The sequence below is a fragment of the Glycine soja genome, chromosome 20 (genome assembly GCF_004193775.1).
Source record: "Glycine soja cultivar W05 chromosome 20, ASM419377v2, whole genome shotgun sequence".
NCBI classification, from domain to species: Eukaryota; Viridiplantae; Streptophyta; class Magnoliopsida; order Fabales; family Fabaceae; genus Glycine; species Glycine soja.
The window spans coordinates 44,627,235-44,638,275 of NC_041021.1; the positions used below are offsets into that span (position 1 = coordinate 44,627,235).

The 11,041-nt window shown below is 33.2% G+C and overlaps 1 protein-coding gene across 1 annotated transcript; it reads left to right on the forward strand.

The window, feature by feature from the left end:
* Positions 1-731: 731 nt before the first annotated feature.
* LOC114403750 (beta-taxilin) lies at positions 732-10,615 on the forward strand. Its single transcript, XM_028366896.1, has 13 exons — positions 732-885; positions 1,584-1,799; positions 1,873-2,028; positions 3,260-3,348; positions 4,206-4,311; positions 6,194-6,261; positions 7,648-7,725; positions 8,384-8,448; positions 8,716-8,782; positions 8,882-9,064; positions 9,627-9,683; positions 9,802-9,897; positions 10,215-10,615. Exons 2-13 carry the CDS (start codon positions 1,589-1,591, stop codon positions 10,347-10,349), a joined length of 1,311 nt encoding a protein of 436 aa, XP_028222697.1. The 5' UTR covers positions 732-885; positions 1,584-1,588; the 3' UTR covers positions 10,350-10,615.
* Positions 10,616-11,041: the final 426 nt, after the last annotated feature.

The window sequence follows — 11,041 nt, forward strand, 5'->3', positions numbered from 1 at the left end:
AATAAAGATTTAATTGTAAATTTAATCCTCCTATTTTTCTCAGATTTTAAATTTGGTTTCGTATAATTTAATTTATCAATCGAGTCTTCCATTTTTTTAATTAGGTAATTTTAGTCCTTAACCCTAAATTTAGACATTGACGATTAATTATTAACGTTAACATTCACATATCATATTCTTATTGGATGTTAACCCCCGTTCGTGCATCTAATTAACTTTTACAAGTAACAGTAATAGTCTAATTTTCGAGTTGAGAATTGAAATAATAAAATTGTGAAAGAAAAAATATTCAGAGATACTCACGATATGTTCCTTATGATAAGTGGATTCATAAATTAGAGTCAATAAACAGAAACAGTCCGAGCTCCAAGATACATTGGTAAGGGTTTTACGATTATCCTATCTCACGCAAATTGGTTACCCATAACTATTCAATATTCTTATGAAAAAATAATCTCATTAGAACGTTTCTGCGATCGAATATATTTTGAATCTGACAAATGCATTGTTTGTGAAGCATGTGTTCGTGTATGTCCCATCGATTTATCCGAAGTTGATTAAAAACTAAAAACTGATATTCAAGAGAAATAAGGAGAGACTTAATTTATGAATTAAATTATAGAGGATCAAATTTAAAATTTAAGACAAATAAAAATACTAAATTTGCAATTAAGCAAAAATAAATTAGTTCGTGGTCATACTCATACCTAGGTTATTTAAGAATTATTATTATTAGTTTTTACAGAGAAGAAACAAAAGCAAAATTTGGGGCGAGCAAGCGAAGCACCAGGTGGTTTTAAAGTGCTCAAGTTTCACTACCACGCCCACTGTTAGATCTTCTCCTTTCTCACCTCTTCCAACAATACATCTTCTGCCTACTGCTAGGTACTCCCTTTGATTTTCCCTTTTTCATTTTCCATTTGTTCTCTTAAAGTTTTCATTTTTACTCTGATTCTTAATCACCCGCATCATTGTTTGTTCTACCTGAGCTATTTGCACTGCAGGCCCCCACTTTCTTCAATCTTCAGCTTGTTGATACAAACGATGATCGTGTTTTATTCGGTGTCGGAGCGGAAAATGTTATTTTTATTTAAGAAAAAATCAAGGGGGGAGGGGGAGGGGGAGGGGGGGGGGGTGATTGAAATTATTCATCTGCGTCTACCCAATTTGTTTTTTTTTTTTTAAGTAGACTCTTCCACAACATTTTGGGTTTGTTTTGTTGGCTTCCTTGTGTTGTTAAGGGTGTTTCTTTATTTTGATATACTAACCGTATTGATTTGTGATTCATGCAACATTGTTGTTATACTTGTTAAATATTATTGAAATTTTACCTGACATTTGATATGGCTTTCCATATGCTTGGTTTTTGTAGAAATAATGATACAGTCTATCCTTGATAAAGTTTAAAAATAGTTTAGGCGGTTTTTGACAAGATAAGATTACAATAGCAATTATGCAATGTAATCCTAGGTGTTAGGTAAAATTTTAAAAGCTGTGGTTTACTTGTCTTCCCAGTATTTATGTAAACAAATGAACCTTAAATTGTAGTTAAATAATTCTAAGAAAGGATGTTTGAGATGTAGGTGAAATGCAGAATCCAGATGCAAATCAACTTCCCGAAGTTGATTCATTGCCAGATGGGTTTGTTGAGAGTACTACAGAGCCTCTTGCTCCTGCAACTCCATCTCCTGAACAAGAGAAACCCCTGAATAGTTACAAGGATGATGGTCCCTCTGACCTTATTCATTCTAATGAACGATCAAATGATTTGGGAGAAAAAGAGTTTCAAAACAATCATGGTAAGCAAGCTCAGTGAGCTACTAAAAACTTCTTATGTTCCATTACCTAAAGCACTTACTTTTGATGCCTCAGACTGCTCAGCGGAGAGTCCCTCTAGAAGCTCTATGCAGCAGACAGAAGGTGCACAGATTACACCTCCTGTAGCTAATTCTGTTCCCGAGTCTCTGCTGTCCAGTTGCTGTGAGGTAAATGAGCAACAACAAGGAGAATGCCAAAGTTCAGATGGATGTAATTATCCTAAGCCTTTGTGCCCCTTTTTTGTAGATTTTGTAATTCGTAACTACATGCTAATATTTTTTAGTTTCACGGGAACTACATGAGTAACATATTGATCTTGACTAATGACAGTTTTTTTTGGGTAACTCCTTACAATTGAGTGTTACCCTCCATCATTTATTTATTGATACTATATGTCCAATGCAAAATTTTCTTCTTTGCTTATTTATTTTCCTTTAAATGGATAAAATAGCTGTGGATTCTGATGGTGCACTTCTCACCATGTTTGATGCATACATGATTTCAAAATTGGAGGCTTCCTTATTGATGTTTGTATGCATGTCTGTGTTGGATGTGACTTAAAAACCTTGTAATCCTTTTTTGTCTTGAGTATTCTTGTTCAAACTTTGAACAGTCTTCATATTATGTGGAATAAGGTATTCTCATTGCTATGACCCCCATAGTTAATATTGACCTTATTAAAATTGATAACAGACTAGACATAATTTGATTGTAAAATCTAGATCAAAGTAGGATTGCCCATGTCATTATAAGGAGTACTTTGACCATATACCTAGCCAATGTGGGATCATAACACTCCCCTTATGCTCAAGATTGGATATATGAAGTGTGAAATTGGCAGGACTGAACATTTATGAACTGTGGGTGACTGAACATATTAGGATTGGGATAGGACCTGATATCATATTTGAATTGAGAACGGACTGGGTTTAATTCATCTCAAAATCTGGCTCAGGGAGTGGGGGTCAAATTGCCCGAGTCATTATTATAAGGAGTACTTTGACCATATACTTAGCTGGTGTGAGATCTTAGCATAATGGGTAATCTTTTCTATTTTTGAATAATCCATACTTATATAAGTGTTTATCAAACAAGCAACTCCTTTTTAGGATTAAAAATATTCTCCATACAAAAGAAAATTGAAAATGCATGATTTTAAGAATTTCTCTGTTGGAAAGACGAACAGGATCTCTTAAACTATCATTTCCTATTTCTCTTACATTGCTTGACACTTTTACTGATACTATACCTAGTCAGGTACTAAATGGTTGAAAATATTCATAAACTTAAATAATCAATGGATTACCTCGTATGCTTGCACATTCTGCAAACCTATAAAAACACATGTTTAGATCTCCATGTTGAATTACTGATGTCTTCTAGTTCTTCTTTCTTTGAGTATCTGACATGGTTTTGTTGTTGTTGAGAATTGTCGTTGCAGCAACTGTTGTACCTTTGGAGACAAAAGCACTGCCTGTAAAGAACACTTGTCCACCAGAGACTGTTGATTCTTCAAAAAACAAAAAACCTGTTAGTCAACTATTTCTGTTAATTTCTATATTCACACATGCATTAGTACATATAATATGTCTGTACTCTGTTCTGCCATATATTTTTCAGTCTGTACGAGTGTGTTCCCTCTGCCACTCTTTAATTTCTGCTATTTATTTTGAACAGTTACATGTCCTTGACTGTTCAACTGATGTTTTATTTGACCCACAACTAGTTTTTTTGGGCATTGGGTTTGGTAGGAGACTAACTTGGACATGATAAAGTTTCCTGGTAATAAGCAGAGTGGTTCTTTTTGCTTTATAATGGAAAACTAATAATTTGAACCTTTTTTAGATTGTTAGGCTGTGAGTTTACAAGTCTAATGTACTTTTTTACCCTTCAAGAATAGTGATGAGGCTGCGTCGATTGATTCTAGAGTTGTTAGGTTATCTTTGTGTGAATGATATGGACAGTTTAGGACCTTAGGTCACAAGTTCAGTAAGTACATTGAACAAAAAACATCCATTTTGGAGTTGCTAGTTTCTGTGCAATCATTGGCTTAATAGAGCCCAATATACTTTTGATGCACACCGATTTTCTGGTCGGTTAACATTCAGGAACCTTTGTAGCCAACCCCCCTTTCTTCACTTTCTAAAATGAGCTGAGTCATTAATGGGATTGATTCACCTCATTCCTTTTAATGTCTCAATAAGTTAAAAAGATAGTTTTTCAGTTTTTATATTTGAATTTAAAATGCGATAGGTGAACTATATTTATCTCATTTTGGTTGACATGAGCGGATTTTGTTTTCTCCTTCTTTCTTTTGTCATGTCACATATGACTATATGAAACTACATTTAGGAGAGACTGAATAGTTGAGCTTCTTAATTTTTCAGGAAACTAGTGAAAAGCGCAAAAGTGCAAAGCGTACTCTTAAATCAGAGAAGGAGCTTTTAGAATTTACACTGAAGTACCAACAAGTGTTGGCAGAAAGAGATGCAGGTATGTTGCAACAAATATATCCAATGTTGATTTATAAAGTTTTGGAATATGCCTTGAAAAGCATTTGTGAAGTTTCTGATCAAATAATTGGTGTTCTTAATTAGGCCAGTGTAAATTAATACTAGGGCATTTAGAGAATTTTCACTCTATTAATCAATTACCTCTGTAATTGAGCACTCAAATAGTATCTTCTGATGGTATGGTACTTGATAGAACATTATGGCGGAAGTTGATCCATGTAGCCGACCCCACCTAGTGGGATAAGTTGTTGTTGTTGTTGTTGGTATTGTATTTGCTCTACTGGTTTTCCTTCTATATGTACTATTTCTCTCATACTAATAAGTGTAATAAGCAAGTTATTTCATAAAAATGACCATTTAAACATGTTAGCTTTTTCTATTGATAGTTTAGGTCATAGTTGTCAATACCTGCGTAGCGGAGCGGAGCGGCCGACCCCAAAAGTGGGATAGCGGGATGACCGCTATTCTAATGTTTTTTTTATATATGTTAAATAATTAATAATATATATATATATATAAGTTTTTAATATCATAAAATTATGATATTATTATATTTATTTAATATTATGTCTATATTGTTTAATTATCAACATTATTATTATATATTAATATTGCTCGGCTACAATTTAACTAGATATGTTAAACTTTAAAACCAAAAATATAAATATATAAATAATTAATAATATATATATATATATATGTTCAAAAACAAAAATATAAATATATATATATATATATATAAAAGTTTTTAATATTATTTCTATATTATTTAATTATTAACATTATTATTATATATTAATATTGTTCGTCTACAATTTAACTAGATATGTTAAACTTTAAAACAAAAATATAAATATATAAATAATTAATAATATATATGTTCAAAAACAAATATATATATATATATATAAGTTTTTAATATTATAAAATTATGATATTATTATATTTATTTCATATTATTTCTATATTATTTAATTATTAACATTATTATTGTATATTAATATTGTTCAGCTACAATTTAACTAGAAATGTTAAACTTTAAAACAAAAATATAAATATATATATATATATATATATATATAAGTTTTTAATATTATAAAACTATGATATTATTATATTTATTTAATATTATTTCTATATTATTTAATTATTAACATTATTATTATATATTAATATTGTTTGCCTCTACATAAGCCAGCCCTAGTGGTATATATGTTTTGTTTTGCTGAATCCCCAAATGGTATATTAAAACGTGAATATACTGTATACACATGGTAGATAATTAAGGCAGGACAATTTTGGGAGAAGTGGAGATAAAGAGTTGGTGGAGCGCGCGGGTGCGAGATCTGAGATCGAGGGTTTCTTAGCAACACAGAACAGAGCAGAAGAAGCAACACAGTGCCCTCTCTCTCTCTCTCTCTCCCTCCCTCTCTCCCTCTCTCTCTGGAAAGAACAAAGCAGAAGAAGCAACACAGAACAGAACCACCGAACCCACTCAGAACCACCGTGCTTCGAAGTAACGGCGCGAAAAACTGCTCCGCAACTCGCGCCGCTCCGCCGTGATAGCGGCCGCTCCAGCCGCGACCCGAAACCGCCCCGCTACACACGTGTACGTTGTGGATGGGTGCCGCTCCGCTCCGCCCCGCCGCTATAGCGGCCGCTACGGCCGCTATTGACAACTATGGTTTAGGTTAGGTTGCTGGAGGCTTGGGTAGACTTTTGAGTTGTTTTGACAAACACTGTTTGTTGAAATGGTATATCTAAGACTCACATTTTTGTAATCTTAAATAAATGACAGCATCTAATCTGTAACCACATTGATGCTAATTCTTGTCTATTGAGTGTTGCCTTTCTTTTTGTAGCTCTTGCCGTCCGAGATAAGCTTGAGTCACTGTGCAGAGAGTTACAACGCCAAAATAAAATGCTGATGGTATTTTTCTATTGCACTGCTACCTTAGAAACTGATTGTATAATGTATATGTATTTCTAGATGTGGAGAAGTGGACTACCTCAAATATTGTCTTCTAGCAATTGAGGTCTGTTGATTTATGCAAATTTTGCTGGGTAGTTAAATTGCTGGATTGAAACTAATTTTTTTCAGTGAAAGAATTTCTATTAGAGAGAGCATTAATACAATTTAGACAGGAGGATAACATATCCCCTTGAACACAGAAACAAAAACAAATTTTAGCCAATTATGTTACACATAATGCATTTTCTATTTCTCTTGTGGTGGAAAACCTGGTCATGTTTTTGAGTTTCCATCAAATCGGATGATTGTGATCCATGATTTGCTGTGCTTGAAAATAATTAGCTCATGACGAGGCTGTCTTTCATCCTACTATCTAACTAAAGGGAGCCCTTTCTCGTGTTAAGTTTATAACCAACCACTAATACAAAAGTAACAGTCCACTAGCATAAGCACATAAACAACTGGCCATGCAAAAGCAAAACTAGAAGACCCAAACTGAAAAACAACCGACCTGATGAATAAAAGTAGGAAAATACTACAGTTTAGGTGAGTGCAGCTATACCATCCTACCAAAGTATATTTGTGTGGTTTGCCCCTACTAAAGTATTTATTTTCCAAATTTTCCTAGCATCATATTTACACCACCTTTCAGTTTCCAACTTACTTTTCCAAGCATTCAAAAGGTTCCTTGACGAGCCCATTTAGATGTTCTATACCCTCTCTTGCGATTCTTGGTCACCATTTAGAGTCCCCCACTGTCCCTCCTCCTTGTGTCAGTTCTTGATTTGTTATAAAGGTTTTGGTGAAAAAATTGAAACTTAAATTTCATAGCATTGTGCAGTGAATGTAGTTCTTTTGTTTACCTGATTGGAATGCTTGCATCTTTAAAGATGTCTCCTTGCCTCTAAATTTATTATGGTCTGCAGTATGTTTGTTCTGCTGCTTATGGTTGTTATAGGGGAGTTGCTATCTCTGATATGTGGAGATTGGGCTGCCTTGTTGCAATCTTGAGTTTTTCATGTTCTATGTTGTATATCTTCTTTGTCTTGATAAAAAAATCATACATCTTGTACCTGCTTTATGTTTTGGTGGATATCTCATCCCTGTCCTAGTTATGCTTCCCCTGTCGTCTCCTTAATAATATTTCATTTTCTATCCTGGTAAAATGCCATCTCATTAGAAAATGGCTCCATATGATTTTTTTCTCCAGTTTATTATATTCTACTTTTTGGTCCTTTTCAAAACTATCATGAAATACTATGGTTGGGTTCTGATTCGTCTTATTTTAAAATCTACATCTCGACTTTTTAATGAAAAGACTAAGATTTATTTAATTGTTTTCAGGAAGAATGCAAACGTGTATCAACTGAGGGGCAAAACTTAAGGCTGGACTTGTCAGCCAAGTTTCAAGATGCAATCAAGGTTGGAATATTGTCTTGTCTAGAATGTATGATATTCTGACCAGTGTGCATTGGGTATACTTGCACTATTTAATTTCTATTGGTGGAATGTGGTCAAAAGTGATTACGGAAACAATTATGTTATTTCTAATTAATTGTAGTGTATTAATACTCAACAAAATGGGCTGAAACTTTGGTTGGAATGAAATATTTTCTTTTGAAGATGCTTCCTTGTTTTTAGACCTGCTATGCAATAAGATTTTTTTTCTAGCTGTCAAGTGATACAGTGGACACTGACACTTATTCCTGAATCTAAATTTATTCATTAAGGTTGGAAAATCGATGGTTTTTATCTCTGGCTACCAGAAGAAATATCTTTTGTAGCTGGCCATGGTTATAGCATCGTTTATCAATTCTTACTAAAATGTGCTAAAAACAGCCATGAAATTACTGTATCTGTTATGTTTTTCCTTTAATAATCATTCGACACAGCAATTATTCTTGAGGTTTGGAGAATATGTTTCAGTTTTTATTATAACCTCAGAACTTTGAGTTTGCTTTCTTCTCAGTTGGTTGTCATTTTGATGATAACATTATGTGCTCGAATTTTCCTCACCTATTCATTCTTTTTCATGCTTTTATTTCTTTTTTCATTTAATGTTAATTGCTCTCTGCTACAGGATGTCAGCAATAAGCTTGAGGAGCGAAAGGATGAGTGCCTTTCTCAGCTAAAGGAGAATGACATGTAAGACCCTACAAATTGTTAGAGTAAAATTTTTAGTTAGTTATCTATAATGTCGCAGTGAATTTATAATGTTTCAGCTATATATAAAGGCATAAAGCATATGTTCACACATGTATTTTTCCTAATGGTATTTTATCTGGGTCTATTTGCTGAACTATATACATTTGCTCTTTTAAAAATAGTAAGTAATGTGTGCAATGTTTGTCTATTTAAGGATCAATTGTTTTGTGATGTGCATAAAATAATTTGCCTTAAATTTCAATACAGGTTAAGAAACAAGCTAAGACAGCTAGTTGAACAATATGAACTCTCTGAGCAGCAACATGCACAGAAGGTGATGGTTATTTTCTTTTCTTGTGGTCGAAATTTGCAATATAGTTATATTTATTAATTTTTGGAACTTATTCACTACGTTCTGTATTTGAATCAACAGTTGAAGCAAAAATCATTGGAACTACAGCTTGCTGATTTAAAAATTAAGCAACATGAGGAAAAATTGGTTCAAGAACGGTCACAGATAAAAGTATATGCAGAACAAGTATCTCAGTTATTAGCAACTGAGAAGAGTTTACGGTTGCAACTGACAACTGATGGAGAAAAATTCCAACAATTCCAGGTTCTATTTTGATTCTCTTTTTAGTATTTTCACAATTTGAACTTATAATCTGTTTTGCTACAATGTGCTCATTGTTTGCATAAAGGTATGGTTTGTAAATATTTGTAATTTATAACACTTTGATGTGGAGGCAAACAACTTTGCTGGTTGGATTCATAATTAAGATATGGGTTCATATATTTATAGTTATTTGTGCTGAGTTTTGTTTTCCGAGATATTAATATCTTGCGCTAGTTCTGCACCTTTTCTTTCAGTTGACTGGTGCCCCTTTCCCTAAAACCCTTCTCTAGTTCTCCTCATATCCAAGCCAACTGATGTTTCCACACATACTATTTTCAGATCTTTATTTGACTGACTTGACCCTCCTTCAACCAATTACTTTTAGGCATGTCATTCATAACTTGTTTTCTGGGTACATCTTGTGTGTAGAACTTGGCTTCTCCTTTTGGTTTCTTGTTTTTCTATTTTGGGCTCAAGGCCTCATTTTAGAATGGTCTGAGTCTGATCTCTCCATTTACACATTAATCTGACTGCACTTTCTTAAACGCGCAATGAATTCCAGGAAGCATTGTCTAAGAGCAATGAGATTTTTGAAACATTCAAACAAGAGATTGAGAAGGTAAACATAATTTATCTTATATCTTTTATTTGTTCAAGACTCAGTCATTTTTGCTGAATCATATCTTGGATGAACTCTAAAGTCCTCTGTCTTTTTCTTTATTGTGGTTAACAATCAGATGGCAAAATCAATCAAGGAACTCAAGAAGGAGAATCAATTCTTGAAGAGTAAATCTGAGAAGTCTGATGTTACACTCATAGAGTTAGTTGATGAGGTATATAACTTTTTTCTTTTTCTTTTTTTCCCTGGTCTTGACCATAAGAATTAAGAAAGAGAAACATAGATAAAGGGATTAATTGGCCTCAATTGTGTTAGACCCTATAACATATACTTGGAGCAATTATAGGATACCCAAAATGCTGAATTACCCTGGCATGTTTCACACATGTCATTTTTCGTAACACACCCCTTTAAGCTTGATATCTATTTTTAAGCTGATGCATAGACATCGATCATGCTCAATTTGTTACTCATATCAATTTTCTTATTGACAACATATGTGAAATATATTATTTATTTATGTCTGAGCAGCGGGAGCGCATGAAGAAACAACTGGAGAAAACTAAAAATCAGAAAGAAAAACTGGAATCATTATGCCGGTCACTTCAGGCAGAAAGGAAGCAAAATTCTTCAGAGAACAAGAGCAATAACTCGGTTCAAACATGAAGAAGAATCGGTTCCTTCTTCCATCTGGATGGAAATGTATTTTTCTAATAGTGGCATTAATGTGATTCTTTTGCTTTTTTATCCATTTCAAGATTTAATTGTTGACCTTTTCTTGCTTTTTCACGACAAATTCTAGTATTGGAAAGTTTGTTGGAATCTTCGTGCGTCGTCGGATTTATGAATCCTTCTACGAAAAATATGACTTTAAATATTTGGGGGTGAGAATAGCATTTTGGGAGTTGGAAATAGCAACCCCTATTATTCTACAATTTTTAATTTTCGTTTATATTTTAATCGGTCATCCTTAAGGGGCAACTGATTAATCAGAGGCCGCATACAACAAACAATTTAAAATATTTTTTTATAGTGTAATCATATCCATTCTCTTAAATCGCTTTTCCCTTAAAATCACGCTGAAAACCTTCTCTCTTGCCTTCACTAAGAAATCGCCATCTGTGCCTTCACCTCCTTGTAAAAAATGAAGGCTCAAATAACTACAATTTGCTGCAATTATTTAGATTTTTTTATACTTGTGAAAAATGAAGGCTCAAATAACTCAATCTAGCATTGTAACAAAACAAAAAAAAAAAATAGTGTAGCCAAATAAAATACTCAATTTAACTTTCACATTGCTTCTATTGTTATGCATTGGAAAGTATGAAATTTTCGTACAATACTAACTAAACTTATAA